A 27,985-nucleotide genomic window follows, 5' to 3' on the forward strand; every position below is an offset into this window, starting at 1 on the left:
ACCGGAAGTGAAAATGCGCTCCTGTTTACTTTAGCTAGCGTTACACTTGCAGGAGTAACTGCAGAATACCCTGGGACATCGAGCCCTTCACTGAAAATGGGTGACTACGGGTATGCGCAATTTATTTGTAACATGAATAAATTATATACTTCAGTTTGAATTAATGAGTTTCTACGTACTGCGTAGCCGGCTACGAAGAATTAAGTGACAGGACATTCTGCCGTGAAGTCCGCTTAAATTGCACTAGTTTAGTTTGGTAGTGGATTTTCTCGCACTCACTCTAAAACAAGTGACACGAGGCTGCCCAAAGGGTCTTTGATTTTCAGTCGTTTAGTGTCTATATTACCTTTCGAGGTTTTTTTCTAAACAACTAGACGCTCTAAGAGCGTTTACTCGGGCTTCGTACCACAGTATCAAATCGCACCATACGAAAACGCGTATTGGACATAATAAAAGCAAATTAAAAAATCAGGATATTTTAGCACAAGAGTTCCGCTTAGATATTTACTATTCAAGTTGCTTCGTTGAGTATCCTCCTCATCCTATCGCAAGTTGTGAGTTTAAACCATTTTGGTTCAAGAATGAAGCACAGCTGTCTACGCATTGATTGGGAAGTTGTTTGCAAAGAATTTTCGAGGTCTTTTTACAATTTATGGCGATTACTTTGCTCATGCTAGCAGAAATTGTACGAAGTTTGTTTGCTGGTCGTGGCGATCCGGGTAAATTGTGTAGCTCAACATCTTTGCCGTGTTGGGATCTTAAACCCTTTTCAAGAGTCATATCTCCTTTGGAGAGCGAATAATCCGTTTCGAGAGAGCCAAAACGAATCATGATAAACTCCTTCGCGAAAACAACAGTTCTGTGACTAGGCGCAAATTGCATTGCACATAATTTGCATAAACTTTCAAGTTGTGTATTTTGCCCGGGGTATTTTGCGGATAACTTCCCAGAATTTGCGACCCTTAACGCAGTTTATGAAGAAATATTCAAGCTACATATTTTTATTGAATCAAGGCAGGAGTATTTTAAAAAGGACTCTCATTTATAAAGGAAGATGCGGCATTCTGTTTTGCTATTTATTTTGGTTTCATGCTCGTCTAGTTCATGTCACGCAACATGATTTTCTTTTGCAGTCAGACAGAGTTTTTCTTAAAGAATTGGCGATTGCCAAGACTACTAAATATATTTGAACTACTGGTGAAATAACTGGCTAAACTAACGTCAATGCAGATTTTCCTTAGGACTTGGCAAGAACATTGGTTCGTCAATAATCCCGCACAATTCCCCGCACAATCGAAGGTTTAATTCTCCCGCACAATGTGCCTCTAAATTCACACGTTATTTTTTTTTTCTTGCACCCTACTAGAAAGCCAACTAACTTGGAGGTAAGATATTTAATTCAAGTTACCGGAAGTCTTATCTTTACAACTTTGGAGATCGATATATTTTGCGCGGTGTAAGAGACAAGTCGTATGTTTTTAATGAGCTACGAGTCGAAAAACGTTTTCCTGTTTAGCTCGTTTTGTTGCAATATGATTTGCTTTACTGCAATGTTCTAAATAATAGCAGCACTGAGTAGCCACATACCGTCATTGACTACCTATTTTTTGCCAGTGTTTCGTAGATTGAACTCATACCGCAATCGGCTCAGTTGTTATCTCACGAGAACGTTTCGAGCGTGAACTTTGCTTACCTGGCTGGTTTTCAAGCGGTATAATCCGTGGACCGACCCTTTCTGAAAACGATCGACATCTATGTAGGTGAAATGAATGTATAGGGCGCGATTCTTGCCAAAACTTTCTTCGCAAAACACCGCATTCTGTCACGAAGAACGAGCAATCTCACCTTTCTCGTCCCCAGTTTCCATGGTCTACGCATGGAACGCCTGGGACCATGACCCCCCTTTTGGCGACCAAAACGCTAGCATTTTAAGACTCGGGCTTTCCTACGGAAGCCCAAGTAATTATGACATTTTTAGTAAATCGTTTATTAACCAAGTTTGCTTGGTACCATACTAGGAAAATATCGGTCTTTAATTTTTTTGTATGGACCTCACTGCGCTCGGTCTGTACTGTCGCGATCTTGAGCCGATATTCCTTCAGTATATCTTCGGAGCTCGACTAATGAGATATTCTGACCCCACCATATTTTATATAACGAGTTGAATTAATATTGACTTATTAGATCTTTTCCACTTTAATTTAACTGTTTCTAGATGGCATTTGGTCAAGGGCAGTTTATCTCGATCATGACAGAGCAGTGTACCTTGTAATAAGAGACACTTCTGGCATTAGAAGATTTGGCTATGGTCGTGACTTGATCAGTGCGGATGCTGTTATTATTGTGTATGACATAACACAGCAAGATTCACTTCGAATTGCAAGGGAATGCCTTGACCAATGTCGGAGGAAGTTCAGTCCAAATATTTTCAAAGCACTTGCAGGAAACAAAGCAGATCTTGTTAGCGACAGGAAGGTGACGTTTGAGGTAACTTGTGTTTGTAGCCATAGCTTTACGTCAGGTGTAAAATCTGCAGTTATATTATGAAATCCAATTCTGTCACACCGTAGGGATACAAGTTCTTGAGGAAATCCGTTATATTAATTTGCACATACATTGCATTACATCGGTCTGATTTTTTTTAATCTAATAAGTTTCCTAGCTAATCGGTATCAAGTTCCATTACAGGATTTCTACCTGCGATCTGCCACGGCAAATATAGTCACAGAGTTCTCATCTTCATCACGCACCTCTTGGTCTTCCACACAATAAATTCTATGACTTGCTAGACGTTGCTCAGAGTTTTATTTTGCTCACTTCCAGTTATCTATGAGGCACCGTTTGTAAATTTTTCATTTATTTTACTTTTCGGTCGTTTTTCGATTGATCTCAGTGTTTATCCGTTGGTTTTTTTAAAAAATTAGTGTTGGTTTTTTTTTTTTTTATCATAATTCACTACTGACCGTCCCTTTTCACACACACAAAAAAGGTTTTACTACAATTGGTTATTTGTTAAAACCCAACGTACAACATTTGGTTATTTCATAAAACGATTCATCTATGTATTGGTTTGTCATAAAACCATTCTTATATGGCTTCGTTTTTTGATAAAACCAATGTTGCGTTATTTAGTTATTTGATAAAACCAATCTTGCGTTATTTGGTTATTTGTCAGAACCAGTTTTGTGTTGCTTATATTAAATAATATATAGATTTAGCCAGGCCTAAAAGCGGAGCTCCTCAGAATTTTAATTGGATGTTGTTAATAGTTAAAATCATTATACATTGTAGTCACCATCTGTCTTCTCATTGGCTAAAAAAAAAAACTACAGTTAATTCTGGGAAACAGCGCAACCTACAGATTATTCACTAATCTGCTAGCAGATCAGTGAATAATCTGTAGGTTGCGCGCGCCATGCATGATTTTCAAGAGTAACGTCAAGTTCACGGACAGCGAAGTAAGAACATGGCTTGTCGAAAATAAACTGTGTTCGGTGCGATAATGCGTTTGTCGTTATTTTCTTTAAATCAATGTATAAGAAAACAATTATTAGATTCCGTTTTTGTGATATCCGAAATAATCAAGGGCTCGGTTAGTGTTATCAGCTTCAGTTACCTCCACCTTGATTATTCCGGATATCACAAAAACCTCAGCCAATAAATTGTTTATAATCCAACTTGCATGGCATCCGCGTTGGATTACATTGTAACGCAAATAAAAAAAGCTAAGCATTAAACTTAAAGGGCTATTGGGCTGAATTGTATGCACCAAATAAATCAACGTGTGAGAAGAACAGAGAAAGGGTTTTTCTGTATTGAACACATTCCTCGTATGTGCGGCCCCACGCATGCTATACCGAAAACCGTGGGAAAGAACGCAAAACAAGTAAGCGTGCGAGCGTGACTGTGAGCGTGACGTGCGAGCGACGAATGGCAATGCCGCGAGCCGCTAGCAGCCGTCTTCCGTTGTCCGCGCTACTAGCGGCTCTCGGCATCGTTGCTCGCACGTCACGCTCACAGTCATGAGTCACGCTCGCGCGCTTACTTGTTTTGCGTTCTTCCCCATGGATTTTCGAAGAGAGAGACTGCTCGCAGTCTAGGTGATGTGATAAGGAAAACGAAAATTGAGCCTTAATTCATGGGCAGATTTCAGGGGAACTTAAGAGGCCACCCCTTCCCCCTCCCCCACGACTTTTTTCTATCTAGATCTCTTCGAACGTTCGTTGCACAAATCGTCCCTTGTTGGGTCGCCGTTCACGTAGCCCTGCGCCTGCACTCAGCGGATTTTCCCCTTTCGAGAGGGGCCGAGGAACACTGGGAACAAGACATTAATTCGCCGCTCGTGGCAAGTATATAACCCTGCAAAACACGTCGGATTTAAAGTGCCACTGAAACGAAATTTTCGTACTCTCTTTTATTATCCCAATCTATAGTTTCAAACGTGCTAAAAGTAATGGTGAACTTTATTTCTGCCAAATCCTAACGGAAAGTGCTTTTTTTAGATGTTGAAATCGACTTTTTGGAGCAAAACTGTGTCCGGGCTCTGGAACCGAGTTTAAGGACCTTGTGACGTCACTGGTTGTATTCACGCAAGAAGCGCTATAGATTCTCTCTTGTTTTCACTTGAGTTATTCAAGTTTATTCGGCTTCATATTGTCGATACCTACTAGTTTTCTACCTTATAATTTCTGTCCAGCCTTGACAGGAAATACATATCATAAACGTTGGAGGGCGCCAGAGAGTGTAGATTCACCAGAATAAATGCTACAGATTATAACAGCTCAGTATACTTTTCGAACATCTTGAGTACTCGATTGGAGATTTCGAAGACGAGTGTGGCAACTTTTATATCACGTCCTGAAGCCTAAACACCATATTTCGTCGTCTGTTTTCAGCCTGGTTCTGAAATTTGGATTCTCGCGTTTATCTAAGGTCTATTAACAAGGTTCGAATATATCCTCGGCAACTTTATTGCATTAAAAGTCGTAAGCGCATCAGCCATCCGCACAATCACGAAGTTATAAACGGTCCACAAGCTTTGAGTCGAGTACTTCTTTGCACACTGAGGGCATCTTTTTATGATACTAATAAGTGAGAGTTCTTGTGGTAGACAAAATGTATCTTTGAAAATTGTGATCCGCAGCAGAGTTTGCTTTATCGCCGCATACGTATCAGTGTAAACAAAGCGGGAATTTCGCTTCTCTTTTACACGTATCTCCCAATTGCAATATTTCACGGCCGATGGATTACTTTGAGTTCTTTAGCACATACTTATGTCTATGATCTTCATTTAATAATATCCAAGTTCAAAACAGTTCGTTAAAACGTCACTAGTTTACACTCCTTTCGAAGGTTCATTAAACAGAATTTGAACTGATTTGCATATATGACCTTTCGCCGCCGACATTGTCACGCTTTCTCTCGTTTCCTGAAAACATACCTGTAGGGTCATGGCAGCTTAGTTTACCTTTATAGTTTAAATTCGCTCCCTCATGTAAAAGAAGAGGGTTTCTTAGGTTGTTGCTGTTGTGATAACTTGTAGGATGTAGCAGATACAACTGGACTAAAGGTCACTGTGGCACAATCTCGTCCGCCGTGAAACTCACAAAGCGTCCGGTTTCCTCGAAGCGAAGCAACTCGAAAACTCTAAGCGTTGTTGCTGCGATTCGTGCAGCAGCAGTCCGGATAATATTTTCAAAAGCCGCTTTCTCTTGTTTTCATGTCTTTTCTTTTTTACTTTATGAGTGTAGATATTGTTTAATTGAGTGCTGGCATTTCACCAAGAGTCCCGATCATTTTGCGATCTAAGAACTCCCACTCGTTTGCTTGCTTACATAAAATATCCTGCAAATATCCAATTAAATAGACTGGAAAGCCCCAGGATCGACTCTCGACCTCTTCATGTCTAAGGCTACTGTGATTATCTGCTTTACAGCTCTGAGATGTCCTTAAGATGTTTTTTGGGGGGCTTCGAACAGTAATCTCTCCTCCCATAATCACTCTAAATTTTCAGCGCAGCATGAGAGTAATACAACCAGTGACGTCACTAGGCTGTTTTGGCCGCGCCAAAATGGCCGCCAATTTTGGGCTTAACCAGCCAACTTCGAACGGCTGAAAAAGCAGTTTTTGCTTACCGCATGCGAAAAAAAAGTTTGCAGTGTTTCCAAGTAAGGTTGAAACTTTATTACTAAGCAAAAATCTCACATACAAAAATTTCGTTTCAGTGGCACTTTAACCATTTTGATCAGAGTTTTTAGGTTTCAAGTGATTTTTCCTCTTTATTAGGTATCGGAAATATTAACGCTCAGTTATAAACATGTCAGATCATAAGCAACGTGTTCACGAAAGGTCTAACAAGATCCGCAACAGAAAAATTTGAAGTTGAACGCCATGAAATGTTGACACAAGAATAGATACTTCCTTGAAAAGATTAAGAGGTAAGCCATCTGATATTTTTCATTGTTGATAGTGGTAGGCTTTAGGGTTGATTACAATGTTACAGTGTAAGTAGGCTTATTTTACACTAAATTTTTGATTCGGTCAGTGTAAAACGCAGACTGCGGACTGCAAACTACAGACTAAAATGTAGACTGACCATTGAGTCCTAAGCGAAAACAGGGTAACCGGAGGCTAACCTAAGTGATATCCAGGCCAACTGGAGTGATATTCAGTCTAACCGGAGCGCGAGTCAGCTGACCGGAGCACAGTCTTTCACTGCAATTAGCCTGAATAATCATGTTTAAGACCAGCGCCTGATACTATTATTATAAAACGATATGTACTTATGAAGTCTAGTCTGCAGTCTGCATTTTACTCTCAGTCTGCATTTTACCCCGGTTTGCAGTCCACAGTCTGCGTTTTACACTGACGATTTTCAATTTGATTGCCAGCAAAGTGGAAGTGAAATCGGAACATCTTTGTTCATTACTAAATTACATAGGCCATCAAGGAATATTCGACCGTACAGGCCCTTTCATAAAATAACCACAGAATCATTTAAATATATAGAACAGCTAAACTGTTGGAATTTTGTAAGCAGTATCATCAGTACAGAGTAAATGATGCAGTGCATAAATTAGTATCTTTAGAACATAAAGGAAAAAGAGTCTACTCCCTTATACAATGTACTTAAATGTTGGGTGTTAAAGTTCAAAATATCATAGGTAATCAAATTTCTGTAGGTCCCAGGTTAGAATCGAGTTGTAGTTTATAACAAATTAGGTGGCTATTATGTTAGTTACAGTAATTTAATGGAATAATTTTGAATAATTGATTTGTTTATTTATTTATGTCCATTTATATTCTGTTTGCAGAATGCTAAAATGGATACAATTTATTGGTTCTATTTGACAAACAAATCATACAAGAGGCATGCAGGTTGTGGTTTCACTAGATAGTACAACGGTAACCAGAGTTGTGGGAATATCATTCCAGATTTGTACTATCCTTGTCAGCAAAAGCTTATACTAAGTATGTGTTGCTTGACTAAAACAATAATGAGGCTTAATCATTCTGTAATCATTGCAGGCTTTGTTAAATTTACTTTCTAGACTGTTCTTCGTTTTTGGACTATTTGTATTTTGGCCAATGTACTATAATGTGTTGTCCCTAAAAAGGCCAACCACTGTTATAAAATTGTACAATTGAAGTGCATGGTACCTTTGCAGTTGTTGGAGAGCAAACTGAGTTGCTAGTTTAACCAAAGATGATACCAAAGTTAGCGAAACCACCAAAATTTTAAATTTTTATTCATCCCTATTTATAGCTGTGTCAAATTAACCATCGCTTTACTTGAGTAACTGTAAGCGTCGGGCGATTCTTGTTTTTCAAAATCCCACAAACTATTAAAATACTGGATGTGGTTCTTGATACAAAAGGATAGCAATTATGCGGACTTTCAGTAATATATAAAGACAGAGTGTTTATCCTGGGACAAAGCGAAAACCAAAACTATACGTGAATTTATAGTTCCATGGCCTATGCAATACATCCCTCTTCTGTGGTTTATGTGGTTTGAGATCTCACTTGTGATTGGTTATTACACAATAAACATTCCAGGCATATTTTAGGTGTTCACGGTTTTGTGAGTTTGACTGTAATAAGTATTTCTTTAAAAAATAGTGTTTCCTGCATTTTAAGAATACATTATTGGGAAACTTTGCTTGAACCCCTAACAAGTAAGCTGTTAGTGGTATTTCTGTCTTATGTAGTTTTGACTTGCAGGAGTCACAACCAGAAAGTACAACAGAAAAGATTTTCAATTGTTTACTCACATCACTCCTCTCCTATTGGCAAGCAAGCTTAAAATGCATAGGGCTGTTTGTACTTCAAGCATCAATTTTCAGGGTAGTTAATTTTTCAGACATTCTGAGGTGTCACCCATTATATTTAGGACATTCATATGAAGTGGGAGAAGTTGTGTATATCCACCTGTAGATTTGATCATTGACAAAAGAGCATGCATTTTCAATGTAATGGAAATTTTGATCATGTAACAAAACTGTCTCCTGTGCTTGGTGACATTCTTATTGCCTCCTTAAGCAGAAAGACAGCATTATAATTAATCATTATATCCTTTGTTTACTCAGTTCCTAAATCTCTACCATATCTCCCCCAAAAATATCAAAAGTTAATAGATAAGTGTACCCTTGTGTAAAGTTGGAGATTTTTGTATCTAACTTGAAGATACAATTAGTGCTCTTCACTTCTGCTGGAACGGTTTGCACCATCTCGCAAAGTATAACTAAGTATAAGCAGGGTGTGGAGAAATGAAAACCAATTTTTTGGCCTATCCTCTCAGTAAGCTGTAACTATGATGTACTTGTCTAAAAGTCATTCTCGCTAGCCCCCAAAAATTTAATCTCTCACAGTACTTCTGTAGTTTGAATTTCTTCAAAGAATTTCCCAAGGAACTGCTAGGCTTTGTCCTATCAGACATGACTTTCTTTGCAAGCTAATAAGTTCAGAAGCTAAAAGCTATTTTCTTGAGTCAAACAACTCCCTCATGTACATGTAGAAGGAGTTGAACTTGCTGTTTTCCCTTAACTTATAAGCCTTACAGGTAATACAGGTACTTAAATAATTAAGCTATTTAGTGAACTTCTAGGTTCTAATTTGTTTGAAATAAAATCGATATTGAGATGTTCATGCTAAAAAAACCATTCAACCTAGGACTCAAATCTTACCCAATCTGACCTCAAGGATAATTTTCATTTGCACGTGACATGATCATTTTCTAAAATCCAAAACTAAAGAGTCACCAGTTAAAGTTTTTATCCTCATCAGGCATAAGAGGGGTGTAAATTTATATCTTTTAACAACTTTTCACCTTAATAACTTACTTTGTCTGGAAACAAGCACATTTTGAATTTCAGAGTTATGGTGGTGCGTAACATGACGCTACGAAAGCATTTGTCAAAAAATATTTACTTATCTCGTGGCTTTTAGCCTTTTTAGAAGTTAAAGTATTAGGAAAAGTGCTTAATATTTAGATGTTTGCTTGTTCAGTTCAGTTAATCAGCCACCTAGATATCCAAAGTAACTTCCAGATGTTTACAACATTTGCCTGCTGCAATGTTGGTGTACAGTGGAGGTACACCAACATGGCAGTTTCATACTGGGCTCTGTAAATTTGCGCAAAATATTTCAACAAATATCTGAAGCTTGGGAAGATGCACAGCCTGTAGAGCTAAAACTTGGAAAGGTGTCTTCTTTATTTATCTCCTATAATATCACAATGTCTTGAATTTATCCACTGAATGGTCAATTCAAATTAATTTTTGTGTGACAGTGCAAACCAAGAATACCAGCTCTAGAACTCTGTCTACTTTTTTCCTAATTTAATTAATTAAAAGTCATTTGCTTTTATGCTTATTTAAAGTTTTCATCAGCAATGTATATGCTTTCATGAAAGGTTAGCACAGGCATCATGTTTGTCAGTACCATAGTTGCATCTTGTGTCATTGATTGTTGAGTACTGTTTGAGAAGGATCAAGAACCATTCATTTGATGTATTTCATGTGATCTGAAGAGTTCATGCAAGTCTTCTGAGTTGTCTTGCAGGTAGGATTGTCAAAGTTTAATTAGCATGTCTCTCTTACTTACTTTGTATAATTGCAATCAACAGATGACACTGGAAGATCTTCCTGTCTTTGCTGGGGTGACGTCATCCACTATTGCAATAGGCCTATTAGGAAAATTATTTTAAATATGATCCTTGCAACCTTTTCATGAAATATATGATCTTGAACATGATGACACTTCAGTCTGGACTGAAAAGAAAAGAGTAACACTTTTGCAGTGTCTATGAATTGTTTGCATTCCATCTAGTGGCTTCAACGTTCTTCTCAGTTTATGTTTATTGTCCTGGTCCAAATAATTATAAACATCTTGATCTTCCATTTAGGTCTTAAAACTGTTTGCATTCCAGTTAGTGGCTTTTCTTTTGTTGTCCTCAGTCTGCATTGAATGTGCTGGTTAAAAAAAAAACAAAAACAAAATATAAACAAATTGGGATGTCAAGTCATCTTGGCAAACATGCATATCTGGGGTTATGCAATCCCAAGCTTCCTCTTTTTGAAAAAGTCAGTAGATCTGATCTTGTCCTTGCCTTTAGATCATGAAGGTTATGCAGTCTTCAGTGACCATGATATAATTGTGTAGTCTAGATCTAGAATAAGGATATAGTTTAGAATCACTCTGTCGTAAATGCTGTGTCTTTAGGGTTACCATGTGCCTGCATCTAAGCGATGTAGCTAATTGACATGTAAACAACAAAAACATGTCAGGGGATATTTTATTTTGAATTTTTTTTTTCCCAAGAGTGATTTTTGTACAATCACTTCATATATTTTTTTAATCCTATTTCAAAATTGTTCTGTAGCTTTTATGTTCACTGAAATTGAATATGGCAAAATGCAGACATATCGTAATGTTTAAGCACTTTGGGTCTAGAATCTGAGTAACATATTAAATTAGCAAAAAAATTGCACTGACCTGTAGCTTTCTAAAGGTGATTTGGACACTCCCCTTAGGGGGCCTGGATAACTGGATAATTCATTTTATTTCAAAATTCTTGGTCTCATTTGATAACCAACTCTATAAGCTTTAATTTGATATAGGGGTTTAGGTAGCTACAGTACAGTGTGAAAGGGGAGCACTACTTCTCTTGGATGCGAAACACCTCTCAAGGTATACAGTAACCTTAAACCATGAACTTATTGCTTCTTTCCATTTTATGTGAAACAGTATATGACACAGCCAGCTTTATAGCAGAGCTCCCAGGGGCCGCCACCAAGCGGAGTCCCATAACTATAGAAACAGAACCACATGCACGCATACAAATAGAAAACCATAGAACTATTTTTTCATGGTCAACATGTCTAGCAGTGTGGATCATGGCAGGTGCGCCTAACAAAGCCGACGCCGCGGAACATGGCGGCCATAGTTTAATCATACATGTATGATATTGGACATCCATGTCATGGTCAATTGACAGCTGTCAAAACAAGGTATCTGCTAACCAGTATTATGTGACCATATCACGGGCTCAGGTTAAGAGCTCATCAAGGTCACCTGTTTTTTAAAAAGTTGACCGCTGACAAAGTACTGGTTTTCTATTGGATCGTGGGCTCAAGCTAGGTTAACTTCTTGATCAGGGCCGGGTTGTTCAGAAGGTATACTAATGTTTTTCACTACTTATGTTTTATGTAGTTTGAGATTATTGAAACTCAAAACAGAAGGCCAGACATTATAAACAGAAAAAAAACCTCAAAGTTACAAAACTCACATCGAAATCCTGGGTTAGCTTACTCGGACTTTGAGCAACCTGGCCCAGGAGCTCCACTTTTAGGCTTGGCTAAATCTAAATATTACAATGTTTACAATTGACTCAGTGGTGGCATGAATTTGTACATGTATTTTGTAACATAATTGTGCATTGCTATTTGCCTTCATGCTGTACATCCATCAATAGTTCATTTTTTTTTTCATAAAATATGCTATTAATACTGTCTACCTTTTAAAAAATACTGGAATTCTACATAGCCTTAAGACACTTCCCAAAAGTGACTGTAAAAAGATACGGTTAAAGGTATGACAGCTGTACAGTATTAAGAACAGCATACAGGAATATAATGAGATCCACTGCAACATTGCAACATTCACAATGAAAAACTTCCCCTGGCATTAATGGTAAAAATAACACTTTGTGGATGAATACTTACATGTGGGCTACCATTAATAATTTTATAATTCAACCTCAATAATTGATGTGTTTTTTTTTCTCCATGAAGATTGTGGACTACAGGGACTGTTAACTACTGGGTGACCCCATCAAATATATAATTTTGTAATTAAATTATGTCAAAAATTAATCAGTAAGCTATAAGTAAGTTATACCATCTACACATATTTTGCCTTCACTACATGTAGACAATTGAACACACTCGGAGGTTTTGATGCATATGTGCATTTGGTCAACCAAATCCAAGATATGTTTAATTAAGAAATCAGTAAAATTACAGCTAAATGGATAAAAAATATATCCTACATGCACCAAAGTTGAACACGAAAAGCCCCCAAAAAATTGAAAAATAGGGACCATGTATCCCCAAATGCAGTGGCACCATTGGAATCGTCTCCGTGTAGAGCTTTCTCTGCATGTAGGGTCACTGATTGATGTAGAAAAAATAGTTCATGTTCATGTGCAAAAGGGGAATATGGAGGTGCTGTTAGCAATTTACCACGTTTCAGAAGAGTGTATGGATTTACTATTTCAGAAAATTATATTCCATACTTGCTGCACCAGCAAGCCTAATGTAATACTAATCATCCACTCGACATTTCAACAACAACAACAACAACAAAACCGAGGAAAACTACATAAACACAATATGGGTATCACTACACCTGAATCAAACGAAGGATACCAGAAATGTTACAGAAATTCTTTAAAATTTATTATCATTCCAGTTAAAGCCAACAAATGCATTTAGAAGCCAGAAAACGTCCAAAATCTCAAAGACTTGCGGTGTTCAAGTTTAATAATTATTCGCGCCAAAGCGTAATTTGAATATTATTTTCGCCGACGGCTTCGCAGTCCTTTTTTCGGCCGTGGCTTAACCAGGCTTTTACCAATAACCTTAAAAGAAATTCAGCCAAACATTTCACTAAACCCAATAAATTAACCAAACAAAACGAGGAAGTCTCCATAATTTGTAAACGCAGTATGCATGACAACATACGAGCGTCAAAAGCTGTCAAGGGTAGCAAATCGATGGTTTTCCTTCTTCCCAAGGTAAACAGAAGAAGAAATTATAGCAGTCTACAAAGCGGCTGTCCTTACTAAAACAAAGAAAACTTCAAAACTCGGCTGGCAGTATTTACAAATACAGTTCTATTACTTTTAGACGTGAGGTTATCGGTATACGGCGAAAAACAACAGAAAACTAAGCTTGTTTGTTTACAGTATGCAACTTTATATTCAACAACGACTCTAGTCTTATTGTTTGAAATTTATCAAATTTCTTCCAGTATGGTTCCAAATCAGATAATCAGGGAGACTTTAAAACTCCTATTGAAAATATAAGCTTAACTTCTAAGCTTATCTCGCCGAAGCAACTACATAATTTTTATGGAAAACGCGAAAGTTTCTATGTAAAACAGTCGCTTACCACAATTTGGCAGTTCACTTCAGTTTGAATCCTATAGGAAGAAACTTCCAGCAAAAGTTGCGAAGACTGAACTGAACTAATCTTTTCGATAGATCAACGAATCAACTACTCTTTTCCCGCTGTGTTTTTTCCTCTAAACACAAGAAACACGTTTGATTTCTCTTGTTGATCACCTGATGAAATCATGTGACTTCTTGCACGGCTGCACATCTCGACGCGCGAAGTTGTGTAGTCTTCTGAGTAAGTTTTTCGGGTATTCCAGCTCTTTTCTATAGCCGTCGTTCGCTCTGCCCTACGGCATTGTTCGGTATGATTTCATATCCTTTCTCTAGCCCTAACTCGATCTAATTCACAGCACTGTTCAGTACTACCTCGCCTCCTTTCTAGTCCTGGCCCGCTCTTTCGCGATCTTCTTCACCACTTCTTTGGCTGTCAATCCTTGCTCTCTGCCGTTCTCTTTCACGTTCTGCTTCAGTTAAACCCTATCTTGAAAACGTTAGATCAACCCCTCCGATCGTTTGTTAACATAACAAATAGAAATAAGTTTTTTTTTTTCCCCTGACGTTTCTGAAAAATCCCGCCCAGAACAGATGGCATTCCCTAGCTTCCCTGTGAGGGCTACCGCGAGACGCCCCTCCCCCTCCCCCAGAGTCTGTACGGACGGCGTTCGCTCGCTCGCTCGTACGCTGACGTCATAACCAAATTTTCTCGGTTTGATGGGTTACCAATTTTGCTTACCCATGGTGCTTCGCTGGCGCGCTTCGCGCGCTGAAGCTCCGCTATTAGATAACACCATTGTGGCGTTACTGAGGTCGTTACTCGGATATTTATTTGACGAATTAAACCATTATTTCGTTTCAGTGTTGAAACTTTTACCATCGTATCCCCTGAACCTTTTTTTTGGGCATCTTACAACTAAAAACCCTTTGGCCTGTCCTTTTTACGTTTTGAACGATGTTAACGCTATTATTTCAAATAGCCAAATTCAATTTTATGAAATTGGTTATTTGAAATAACCTTAGTGTCAACTCGATGGGCTCAAATGTCGCCCAGCAGTATTGTAACATAGAGAAGGCGCTTAGTGTTTGCGTAGAGTTTGATCTCCGCGGTTGAGTAAATATGGCGTACGGATCAGGTCAGAATGCGAGGTTGTGTACAGCCGTTACAAGAGCAATTAGAGAAGCCATATCTGTTGAAGAACTGATACACCATCATCAGGGAAGAGTTTTTTCTTATAATCTATTGATCGTTATTCAAGTAGCAAAGGACAGCATTTTCGGCGTGGGGCAGCATTTTCAAGGCCGAGGTCACAGATTTTCACCATACGGACCGACTGTAAGCCGTTAAATAACTTATTTATTTTTCCTTATCTTGTAAAGTGGAAGACAAAAGTTTAAGACCGTGGGTAGAGATTTAGAAAAATCCGGACCGCGCTGAAAACCAATCAGATTGCAGGATTCGTTACCTGTTTGTGAGTGGGTGGTCAGTAATGAATAATCATAAATAAACCAAGTTATCACGAAAAAATAAACGACCAAAAGTAGAATAAATAATTGATCATTACAAACGGTGCCCTATGGTTATCTGTGTACAGTGTACCTGTGTAAATCCAGTTTCCCTCCTAGGCTACTGAAACTACAGGTTCAGCTCATTGAACAGGGTTTTGTTTCTTGAATTTGACTGTGTAGGATGGTCAGTCTTGTGCACATGACAATGATGTGGATCTATTTATGGAAGTGTCAGCATTAACCGGTGAGAATGTGGAAAAGTTGTTCTTAACAGTAGGTGAGTTATAAAACGATCTGGTTTTGTTTTACTAAATTTTTGGTAACTTCTGTTCACCTTCATCATGGCTACAATGTTAAAAGGTTCGTTACTGCTTGTGCTACAAACCTGTGTGCTGTCGTTTTTAATTTGAATTAGAGATGCGTAAGCGCGAGGGAACGTTTTACCCTCGTTAACGTCATCGTGGCCCTAACTCCTATACGTAACTCCTCTTGTGGTATTTGGTCACACCTCGTTCGAAGACCCGGGCATCTATCAGTTGTTTATCCCTGGACTCAGTTGTTTATTTGCTGATTCGCTGTTGCTCGCATGTTTTGCTCCTTGCGAGCTCCACGAGCGCTTACGAGTATTCTCCATAATCTAGGCGAAGAAACAGTTATAGCACCTCACTTTGTATACGATCCCTAGGACTTGGTTGATCGTTGGTCGGTCCTTGGGCGTTTTATGAGGTAATGCTCTTAGCGGTCTATAAGACAGTCAAATGTGAAATTTTTGGAGGACGAAACCCAAACGATCAGATGCACCCTTAACATAAGGAAGCACCGCAAACCTCAGTGCCCTCTCCTGTGACTGTCTGAGTTTGTTTTATTGTTGAGACACTTCCTTAATAGTCAGTCTGGACACAAATTCGCTTTCAAATCGGTTAAAACTTGTTTCTGCTCATTTGTTATTAGTTCAGGACGTGAAGTTGGCGTGAAATAGGTTGGCACTTTTTTGTAATGCGTAGGTCCCGAGTTCAAATCTCCTCCCTGCCACTAGATGGATTTGTGTTTGGTGGTCCCAGATTCAACTCCTCCACGCTTTGTAAATAGCCAACTGCTCAGTCTTCCGCCAGTTTGGATATTTGACATGTTTCTGTTCAATTTACAATATTTGTTAATTCATTTCAGTGTCGTTAATTGGCACAGTAGTGCTAAAGACTTTTACACGTTAATAAAGTGATTTATTTTGTTAATTTGAATTGACTAATCAGGATTCAGTAGGGCCGGGGGAAACTATTGTCGATGTCAATGTTTGTTAACAGGAAAGGCTTTGAAGTCTGGAAATTTTTCTCACTAGAGACAGTGTTGAATATTACCATAAAGAAAACTATAACATCGAAAGCCACAGCAGATTGTAACAAGTGAAAAATATGAAAAATTTTGTCTCCAAGATTTTAATTTAGCGCCGAAAATCAGTTTCCCCTGGCGCGTCCGGCGATTCGCTCTTCACTCGCCGAGTGTCGCCAGGTAGCATATTGGTTGTGCTATTTTGAGCAAAATATGTTGCTCCTCGTCAAATTAATGTATCAGTATACCCCAAATGACCATCATTCGTTTGCGCCGCTTTACGGTCGGACACTTGACGGAAACCCCAGTAAAGTATATATTTTCTGAAAGTTTAAGAATTGTAGATTACGAAAGTATATTTATTAAGATAATAAAAAATAAGGTTTTCCGAATATAGCGCTCTATTTCCCCAAGTACAGAGGTTCACTAATCAAGTTCGTTTTCGATCGGGTTTGAGCGAGGGGACGCGATGAATATCACCACGTCTTCTTTTCTTCCTCTCTCTGAAAAACGGTGTCGGGAAATTTGATTACTTGTCTGGTTTGGTTTGACACGCAGTTAAACTTTGAAGTTGATAAAACATACGTTTTCTTCACTAAAATAGCTATAACTTTTGAAAGAAGCAAAAAATAAAAATTCTCCAACACCGTTTGTTTTTTGCCTGATTTTCGGGCAACATTCTCTCCAAATTTCAGCGAAAAACGTTTAAAACTCGCCAAAAACGAACTCAAAAAGTGTGCTTCACTTGCTGAAATTGTTGTTTCGGGATACGAAGGAAAATATACTTTAGGGCGCTCTTCCGGTGTAATGAGATAATTACACAAACGTGTGAAAGTAATGACGCGTTGATCGATAAAGTGAAGGCTCATTTTACTTAAACAAGAGAGTCCAATTACAAAGCGGGATCAAATGTGGGTAACCCGAAACCACTGACCCCCCGTCCGCGGACCCCCTACGGACCGGGTCCGTGGACTACACTACGGACCGGACTACCCCTACTACCCCCTCTACCGACCACCCCAAAATAATGTAACAGCCTTGAACTTTTTACACCCATCCCCCCCCCCCCCCACCACCCCCCGCCCAAAAAAGAAAAAAAAAAATGCTAAAAAGCTGTTTTCAGTGTGACATGCCGATGACAAAAATTCGTGGCTCAATCTGGTGAAGATGTAAGATGTGTTTTGAACTTGTTTAAGCTTGTTTGTTTCTGTAATTTCGCTGAGCAAATTGTGAAGCCTGGAACGAGTTCACGAACCCATGGGAGAATGGGCTAAACAAAATGGGAGAGGGGAAAGAGCACAAATTTCGAGGCTCCCGGAGGCTTTCCGGTCTTTCATATACTGCATGGCCAAAGGAAAAGGCAACGTGCAATGATAGAACTTGCGCCCGAGCCTGAACCGAAGTCGGTTACATTTGCACAATGTAACGTTCGAAATTTCGTCGGCACGAGTTATCTAACAGACAATGAGTAAAAATATAAAGCGATACTACACACCAAAACATCTAATAAGAGATTGATAATCCAACTGCTGTAGTCAATAAATTTATCACTGAAAAGAGGAAGAGTGTGACAGTTTTGCGTGCGCGCGCCGACCTGCACGGCAAACAGGTTTTCAACTGTACAAATAACTACAATATCGCTGTATATTTGTACTGCTTTTTGGATGCTATTTGCTGCAGTTGGATAGTAATTAATTATTATTTTTATTCTATTTTGGGGGGTGGTCTGTAGAGGGGGCCAGTAGGGGAAGTACGTGGACCGGTCCATGGGTAGTCCGCGGACCCGGGCCGTAGTGGGGATCCGCCGACCGGGGGTCCGTGTTTTCGAGTTACCCCTCGAATGTTGCTTCCGGCGGGAAATATCCTTTGCAAGATCTGAATTCCACCGCTCGTGCTCCCAGGTTAGTAAAAAAATATTTTTCGTTCTGTTTCTTCTTTTCGATCTGTAAAACGTATTAGTTTTGAGATGCCGTAGGCAATGCAAGAGGGCACTCGTAAGCAACGTAAAGGAAACCCACGAGATACCGATTGAGTTGAGATGTTATCGTTACCGCTTCGAACGGCGAAAGCGCCAACGAAGTATTGCTCAGAGAATGCCCAATATTTTCCTCGTCCAGTGCAAGCAACTTCTCCTGCTCGAAGCAGGAACCTTTGTCGCTAGCCAGCTAACGCATCAGCCCAATTCTGATCGATTGTTTTTGAAACATTTCTGCCTTTTTCTGCATTTTGCTGTGTGGTGATTTCTTCGCACTTGTAAATGGACACGATCTTTTGCGTTTCTTCGACCATATATTTAAGTTCAAATTAACAATCTACAAATGGAGAACTCTCAGAACAGCTCGTCGACAACCAAACACAAACGTTAGACAATCGTACTACGCAGCAATCTGTCACGTAACTTTTTAACGTACTTCTCGTGACAACCCGTTGACAACTATCAGTTAGAGGTAATTATGTAAAGAAACGTTTTTTGTTTATAACTGCGTAGAATCAATCTTTTTTCATAGAAATTTTTTCAATGAAAGATCGCAAGAAGATCTATCTGAAAAAGCGAGAAACGATTTTTTTGAAAAGTGGTCAATTGTGGGTTATACTGATACCTTAAACTCAGAGTGCTCGCGTGAAGTTATGAGAAGAGACCAAAGCAACTTTAGCATTCTGTCTATTTTTGTTAACTGCGAAGAAAAAGACTATTATAAGGGCAGCTTGTTTTTGACTGCCGCTCGTACTGCGGGCGCAGCCACTGTATGCAAGGTATGTCACTAGCCAAATTTTAAAATGTCAGTAGAGCCTAGCTTGTGACTTTTAAAGTTGTACCACTCTTGACTTACGTCTGTGCTCCAGATCTTTTGTAAGTTGGCGAAAAGTGTAGTGTTAAACGTATCCTTATCCTGCGTCCTTAACCTCAACAAAGTTTTCTAAGACTGCTTTGTTCTTACCATTTCTCCGATTCTTTCAGATATTCTTTGGATTGATGGTGAGGAGTCATTGTTGTAAGGCCCTGATGTGAAAAGCATTGTAAAGTCTGATACTTGTCCTGGGTCGCTGAAATACACATAGGCAATGAACTGTTCCATATCTTTGGCGAACACCACATTGCATGTGCCGCACAATTGCTTTTAATATTCTGCTGCTTAAGCTTAAACCGCTGACATGGTTTCCTTGTGTCCAGTAAGGATTTAAATAGTACTGGGGCATAATTGACAACGCATGTTTCGGCTTTGCAGTTTTGATACTGCACATCAGAGACAGCTGAGACCTAAATCGACAAAAGGAACCTTTATCTAAAACAACTGAATGAGGAATGATTATTATTTTTTGTAGCGGACCAGTTGGAGATCGAACGTACTTTAACGAAGACAGTTCGTAAAGATAGCAAGGCTTTAAATCTGGAAGGGAGGAGATTGTTAAGGATTCCACAGACTGCGACAGAACTGACGGAGGTGGAAATAATGAACCTTTCACACAATGAGCTCGCAAAGTTACCACGTAGTACAAGAAGTCTGTCAAACCTTACAAAGCTGAATTTGAACCACAACAAGCTAACACAGTTTCCTGAAGTTGTTATCACCCTGATCAACCTGACGCACTTGTTTTTGAATGACAATCAACTCTCAACACTACCGACAAATATGAACAATCTGGAAAAACTAGAAGAGCTAGAATTGAGGAACAACAAAATTAAAAGACTCTGTATAGATATCGTTAATTTAGACCATCTTAAGAAGCTGTCCGTGACAGGTAATCCCCTGACATATGAAGAAATTGGAAATCTCGTGATGCTAAGGGATTCGGAGCCGCAAAGGATGTCAATAGACATTACAGGTTAGTATAAAGCATAGCCAGTTAAGCAACATAACTGACTTGACTACATACTTCTTAAATTTATTGGTAATGGGCCAATCCTAATAAATTATGCCGCCGAACCTTAAGGGACTAAAACAAAAGAAACTGCCTATTCTTATTTCAATCTCATTGTTATTTCTTTTCTTTTAGTCAGCTAAGCCTTGGAGCCGTGTTAGAATTTTACAATTTTTGCTCATAGACCATTTGTTATTTATGTATTCTAATGTGGAGGCGAATAGGAGGCACAATTATGATCGCACATTGTGCTTATTTGTTACTTACTTTTTCAAACCTCTGTGATCAAAATATGCAACAATAACCAATTTCACCTTGTTAATTCCTTTCTAATATACAGCCTTCGCAATAAGAAAAATCACTGCATGTTCTTACAATTACACCTACAGCTCCTGTAGAAATACAAACGCAAGGAGATGTTGCAAAGCTGCTCTATGAAAAAGCGCTGAAGGATGGATTTGTAACTGTTAACCGTGGTAGAGTATTATTGGTTGGCCAGGATCGTGCAGGCAAAACAAGTTTGAAGAAGTCTCTCTTAGGTTTGCCATTTAACCCTAAAGAACAGAGCACTGAGGGAATCGAAGTTGATCCTTCTGTCTGCGAGATTACAGTCGATCAAGTAAAAAAGTGGAAATCCACTAGCGAGAATAAACCAAGTTTGGCGGAATTTTCTGAAGACATATCAAGAATGTTAGCTGAAAAACAATATCACTGGATAGTCAATGAAGCAATGGAATCAGATCTAGGACTGATCATGACAAGAGAAGAATCAACAATGGAGGTGGGCACAAACAGCTCCGACATGAATCAGGTTTGTACGTTTAAGTCTGGGGCCACTCTAGTTTTAAAGTAAATGGTATGCTTAAGATTAATTGATAAAGATAGCGAAAGCTACCCAAAAAGTCTTATTTTGGCGGCTGAAGATCACTAGTACCAGCTACACTGTACATGTATAAGAGGATGAGGAGTGACCAGTGTATAACAGCACTGACACTGGCTGGCCAAGAGACAAGACATTAATCATTAAGTGTCGTTTTAATTTTTTGATAGCTACTTATCTACTTAGCTACTGAATTATCCACTGAGATACCTGAGATAGATAAGGTTAACTTATTTATTATGCAAAGTGAGTCCCTGTGGGGACTTTTTCAGCTCTCCTACGCTATTTCTCAGATATAAATATAAATACTGCAATAACCAGGTCCTAATAAGACGACAATTCTATCTCTTTTAAAAACTCCATTTTAGGTTCCTGAAAGTGTTGGCAATCTCGAGAACTCAACCATTGCCGCACCAGAGATTGAAATGCGAGTACAAGCTGTAGGTAAAAATACCGTCGGTGACGTCACCGATGACCGTGACAGCGATGTAAGTTCTGGTAAAGATTCGACATTGATGATGGATGTAGCCTCACCTACAGAAGACGTCTTAAAACATGCGTATCGGTGGTTGAACAACATGCTTAATGGCGTGCATGGTGATGCTAAAAAGGCTGATGACGAGAGAGAACCCATAGTCACTGTAGATTTGTGGGATTTTGCCGGACAGCACCTGTACTACGCTTCTCACCCTGTGTTCCTGTCATCACGAGCAGTGTATATCCTGGTGCACAACCTCAGCAAACCACTAAACGCCCCAGCCCAGCCCTGTGTTCGACAAGGAACACATGATAAATTTTTGGAAAACCCAAACAGCGAAACAAATCTGGAGAATCTGCTCTCATGGCTGGTAACAATCCACAGTATCAGACCAACAAGAGAGGAGATGACTGGCAACTCTGACGTAATGCTGTCCTATCTCCGACCTCCAGTGTTCATTGTCGGCACACATGCTGATAAACCATTCGAGGATATCAAGGCTATGACATCAAAAGTAGAGCAGGCAATTTCTGGTAAGGAATACGAGAAGCATGTTATCCGGCCATTCTTCAGCATTGACAACACCGGGCTGGGCGATGAATCATGGTTACACAAGATCAAGAAATGGTTTTCAGGTAAACATTTTTTTTTGCTGGACCACTGATTCAGCTTACTATGAAAAGACAAGTTCTACAAGACTTTTAGCTAAAATAGTTTCAAGTCTGCATTTGGTTTATGTATAAAAGCCATCAGTAAAGCAAATTGGTAAAACCTGCAGGATTTTATCAAATACTGGCCATGCCTTTCATAGAATTGACGTTGTTTTGTATGGAGGGAACAGTTTTAGTACATCGGGAGTATATATTGCGATAAAGATAGCCTTGGAAAGATTTACATTGTTTACATCCTCTGCCTAAGATACCTCAAAAGGTTCATGGTTGGGTCTTCGCTGTAAGGACCATGTAGCGTATATTGTTTGTAAACGTTTAACAGTATCTTTCCTGAGCCATGCTCTCGAATTGTGGCGGAAATAAGCACAAATCACAAACGTGTATAGAGAAGACATAGGTGATAAGAGCTTCTCTGTAGCAACTGCCATTCGCGTAGGATCTGAGTGAATGTTACGCGTAACTTTGTTTGGGTGCTATACAGTTGAGTGTCTTGTTACTATTTGTAATTTTCAGGGCAGGGGAGTGACACTGATGTTGCTAGTGATGATGGAATTCATGCTCTTCGAACCAAAATCATAGATGTTTTGAGACAGGAGCCATACATGGGGAAGAAGATACCAGTGAAGTAAGGTGATATGACAAGAGAAAGAGATCTTCACACCATTGCAATAACAGCAGTTGCACAAGAGGCCTGTAAAAAGGATTTAATTTCTATGATCTCCCATTGAGACTTTTTTGGGTTTCTTTGCAACTTAATTGCTTGTGAATGTCTCTTTCTTTTTATATATTTCATTTATGCCCTTTCGTGCACTTCGTAGTTCTACACGGCGGTAGTGTAGTATATTTAGGGTTTGTCTGTCTGTCCATCTGCCATCATTTTTGTCACATCAGCACAACTAGTGTTTCCATTTTCCCTCAATCTTTTCATTACTTTGTACTTACCGCATTTTCTCGGTTAAACGCAGTGGCGTTCATTTCAAACTTGGTCTTGTACGTAGACCCGACATTTAGTTTTTCCTGCATTTCTTTTAGCCTTGAGTTTATTAGCAAGGGTTTTTGTTTATCATTTTGGACAACCATATATTTAACCATTATAGCTTAACCTAGTACTATACCTCAAATAAATGCTAGAAGAGCTCATTTACAACTCTATCCGGCTTAGAGAAGCGACATTTAATATAGAAAATATGAGACTATCATTGGAAAAGAAGTTTTGGAACGTATATACTTAAGTGCAACTGCGCTGCATTCATTGAAATATCGAGGAGATTATTCATTTAGACTACTTAAGTGGAGAGAAGCAAGGAATACCCGCCAAAGAAATTTATTAAAGACGAAATACGCGTTCTTATCGAGAAACTAGGATTTTTGACGAGCCATGTCTTACATTTGATTGATCTTAAAATTTTCATGAAGTATTACATGGGGATTTTTCATGTACTTTCTTTCGAATTTTACAGGGAAAATATCCATTAAAATCTTTCGATGGGAATTTTCCATTTATATGTCATCTTGATAATATATAGCATTTTCCAAAATCTTTTCTACTATAATTTTCCCATGGGAAGTATCAATTATCCCTTTCATGGAATCTTCGAAGCCCATGTTTTGGATTGTCATGTTTTTTCTTCGGTTAGGGGATTTCGATACAATATACACTTTATTACCAAACTATAAAAACTCTTGGTTACAAAAAACAAGATAATTGAAACAGAAAATTAGTTAAATTCACTCAGAATAACTAAAAGCTGATCGTGTTGAGTGAAATGAAATAGTATTAATTATTTTATATAAAGAAGTTGGTTGGCATTATTGCTTCAGGGGGCTGGAGGGGGGCAGAAAGGAGACAAAATAAGGGGAAAATGAAAAATGTAAATAAGGAAGTGCAATAAATCACTAAATCACTAAATACCTAGGAATAAAGTAAATTAGCAATAAATAAGTCACTAGTAAGTGCCAGCTGAAAATCGGCAATGTTGTTGTCAGACGTTATGTTTAACTGTTTTTTTTTTTTAAATTTTAAGGGGGAGATGTTTAGAATACTGTTTTAAGCTTCTTAGTTATTTTGTATGATTGTTCTTTAGGTGGTTCAACTTCGAAAAGGTCGTTGAAGCTTTGGTAGCTGAAAATGTCTATCACATGAATGTGGAACAACTTCAAACGTATGCCAAAGAAGTGTGCTTTATCGAGGATAAAAAGCAGTTCTACGCCATGTTGCATTTTTATCACGACCTTGGAGTGATTGTAAAGCACCGCAGCACAGTCATACTGAAGGCGCAATGGTTAATTGAGCTATTCAAGATGCTGATAACCATACCACCCTTCAACAAAGCGGTACGAAGACGCTATGCTTAGCACTTAAAAAGCCTATCTTCTATACGAAACGCCTAGCGTATTCCTCAAACAAACTCTTGGTCATATGGACTTACGTATATTTTTATTGGGGACAGCTTCTAAATGAGGTCTGTTCCTCTGTGTGAAGGCAAGGGCATTAGCGGTGTGAGTTATTAAAGTAGCTATTTACCATAAATTAAAACTACTCTCAAAGAAAGTAAGGCTCAAAGTAATACCTTAGACGTGATGAAACCCAAAAAAGCTGCCGGGATAGTTCAATTGAGCAAGATTAAGGAGGATTATGAAAGGCAGACCTGTAAAATGCGGGCTGAAGTCTAAAGGTACATCATACCTTAGTGACAACTTTAAACGAGAGCCGATTTCCGTTTTTTTTTTTTCTCTTGGTCTTTTACCAGTGCTAGTGAACAGACATGAGACAACTTAAAGAACGCAAGGTCCAGCAGGGTGATAAAAATAATCCCTCAGAATTGTACTATAATTATGGCCTCGCTCGTCGTGAGTTTCGCCATAGGTCAATGGTTATAGCACTTAGCTGATATATGGGAGGTAATGGTTTCAAATGCCGTCGAACTCAGTTTCTCTCTTGTCACATGTTCGTGACATGTTGAGCTTCGTTTTCACAAATCTCCCTTTGCTTCATCAAAAAGGAATTGTGCAACGTAAGTGTGTTTTGTTTGCTGTTAGGATCCCGTAGAATCTAAGTGCTGGCTGGAGGTAGAAACAAGCGGTGTCCTCAGCATGGAACTTGTCGATCGTGTTTTTTCCAAATTCATTCAGGAAGGGGTTGTCAAGGAAGACATCTTACACATGATGGAGCGATTTGGTTTGATCGCCAAGTTCTCAGCTTCGCCAAGTGATGTGAAGTACTTTGTACCCGCTCAGCTTAAGTCGCCACCTGAAGACCTTGCTAAGCTGGAGCCATCGCCCACCGATCCTTGCCCGTTGTATCTTCACTTTGTGGATGGTTTTGTTCCGCATGGATTCTTCTCTCAGTTTGTTTCAAGATCGATATCTTGGTGTTCCAAGATTGGATCCGTACAGCCCCCAAACCTGTACAGAGATGGAGCTTGGTTTGTTGTTGGTCGGGAAATAATACATGATATGATTCTGATTTGCAAAAAGAAGTTCATCAAGATTTCCCTCAAGCAAAGAACTGAAGAGGAAGCAGTTCCAGTTTCGACATCGCCAGAAACAGCAAGAAGAGTGCGATCGTTTGTGGAAGACACTTTACAAGATTTGTTGAAGCAGTTTCAGTACCTTGGTAATCTGCGGTACGAGTTCTGTGTTGCATGCCCCTACTGTCTGCAGGGGCGTCAAGTGTGTGCAAACCACAGCCAAACCTTGTGCACACACGAAGATTGTTTGCACCTCCTTGAAATAAAACAAGGAGGACGCTTGATCTGCATGAAAAGCGTCAGTGGCAAAGTACTAACAGTTCGTGGTCTGGAAAAGTGGTACCCACAAAGAACAAGCCAGGTACAATTTATGAATAAAAAGTAATGTATTCACGAGTAATAACACCAGTGGTTGACATCGTAGTTCAGCATGGTTGATACAAAACAAACGCAAAAAGTATTATCTACCTATATCAGGCAACAGTCGTCACCATAACTTCATGTCTATAGGGAGGCATTTAAAAGGAAGAATGCGAAGGTTATTCATACAAAGAACTGAAGATCTGTTTAGGTCGCAATCAACAGTAATGGGATTCCCCTGTTTTGTTCACATCTGACAAGCTTGAAATAAAACTAACGGAGAAATTCCCACAGTTAACTGTTCCCTTGTATTCATTGTGGTTTTCGTAACGCGCACCCAAGTAAACCAAGTTAAAAAAGTGATGCAGTCTTGCATTGCGGGAAAGGTTTATCTCATGCCCGCTTACAATAGAAACCGAGAAAATTGGCTGTATTCCTATTAAGACGTTTTCATTCTCTTGCAGGATGTATTTTTTTCCACTGTAGCTGCGAAATCTCAGGGCGAGCCACCACAGCGTAATCTAGGGACGTCAGAGGGAGTTTTGAATGTAACTCTCTTAGCCAGTGAGTGGCGTTCGTCTAAGGGGGGTTTGTCAACCATAAACAGAGAGCTTGCCTTACAGCTGGCACAACACATGGAAGTAGAAGTCACTCTATTAGTCCCACAGTTTGCCTGCTCTGAAGAAGAAAGGAGGGTCGCTAAAAGCCACAACATTGCCATTAGAGAAGCAGAGAGATGCCCGGGCTACGACTCCCTTGAATGGTTGAGCTTCCCACCAAGAGACCTTGCCATTGAAGTCGTTCTGGGTCATGGAGCGAAGCTTGGTAAACAAGCCCAGATCATTAGAGAGTCGCACAGTTGTAAGTGGGTCCAGGTAGTGCATACTGCACCCGAGGAACTCGGAATGCACAAGAATTATTCAGAGGCCATTTCGAAAGGTGAAGAGAAGAAAAGAACCGAAGTAGACCTGTGCAAGTTGGCCAATGCTGTTGTGGCTGTTGGACCCAAGTTGAAGGAGGCCTACTCTGCTTGCCTGCGATCGTGCAAAGAACGCCAAGATGTAATTCAGCTGACTCCAGGTGTTTTCAGTGAATTTTCAGTCATAAAGCAAGCCACTTTCGAGAGCGAGAAGTTTAGGGTACTGATTTTTGGCCGCGGTGATCAAGAAGACTTCAGTCTCAAAGGATATGACGTTGCTGCTAAAGCAATAGTTGAACTGGACGACAGCTCGTACCGTCTGATATTTGTGGGGGCACCAGATGGAAAAGAGGAGGACGTCGCAGAGAACTTGCTACAATGTGGAATCTCAAGAAATCAACTGGTCGTTAGGAAATTTGAGCAAAATAAGGAAAGATTGAAGGAGTTGTTTTGCGAAGCTGACCTTGCCATCATGCCGTCTAGGACGGAGGGTTTTGGACTGACTGCGCTGGAAGCCTTGTCTGCTGGTCTTCCCATTCTTGTGAGTGGAAACTCGGGTTTTGGAGATACACTGCGTTCGTTACCATTAGGCAAGCCATTTGTGGTGGAGTCAGCCGAGCCTAAAGAGTGGGCCAACGCAATCAAAGCCGTCCGTCTGAAAGACCGAGCAGAGCGGCTGCAAGAGATTCAAAGACTGCGAACAAGTTACGAAGATACTTTCAGCTGGGAGAAGCAGTGTGAAGCTCTTGTTCAAAAAATGTGGCGATTGATAGATGGTAAGACTTTCATTCGTCGCGTAGTTTGCTCTTTGGGTCCAATATAACGGAATTGTTAAGAGT

At 39.4% G+C, this 27,985-nt stretch overlaps 1 protein-coding gene and 1 long non-coding RNA gene across 2 annotated transcripts; both read left to right on the plus strand.

Moving 5' to 3' along the window:
• Positions 1-96: 96 nt before the first annotated feature.
• LOC149104815 (uncharacterized) lies at positions 97-27,969 on the plus strand. Its single transcript, XM_089272268.1, has 10 exons — positions 97-100; positions 2,216-2,487; positions 15,362-15,458; positions 19,832-20,332; positions 20,767-21,179; positions 21,617-22,361; positions 22,911-23,022; positions 24,482-24,731; positions 25,437-26,228; positions 26,692-27,969. The coding sequence occupies exons 1-10, from the start codon at positions 97-99 to the stop codon at positions 27,967-27,969; spliced, it is 4,464 nt and encodes a 1,487-aa protein (XP_089128394.1).
• On the plus strand, positions 6,239-8,063 carry LOC149104816 (uncharacterized). The gene is made up of 2 exons (XR_016201295.1): positions 6,239-6,437; positions 7,314-8,063. It is a non-coding gene; the product is annotated as an uncharacterized LOC149104816 (long non-coding RNA).
• Positions 27,970-27,985: the final 16 nt, after the last annotated feature.

This window comes from Orbicella faveolata, unplaced genomic scaffold (genome assembly GCF_042242905.1).
Source record: "Orbicella faveolata isolate gen_17 unplaced genomic scaffold, um_ofav_v1 contig_34, whole genome shotgun sequence".
Classification (NCBI taxonomy): domain Eukaryota; kingdom Metazoa; phylum Cnidaria; class Anthozoa; order Scleractinia; family Merulinidae; genus Orbicella; species Orbicella faveolata.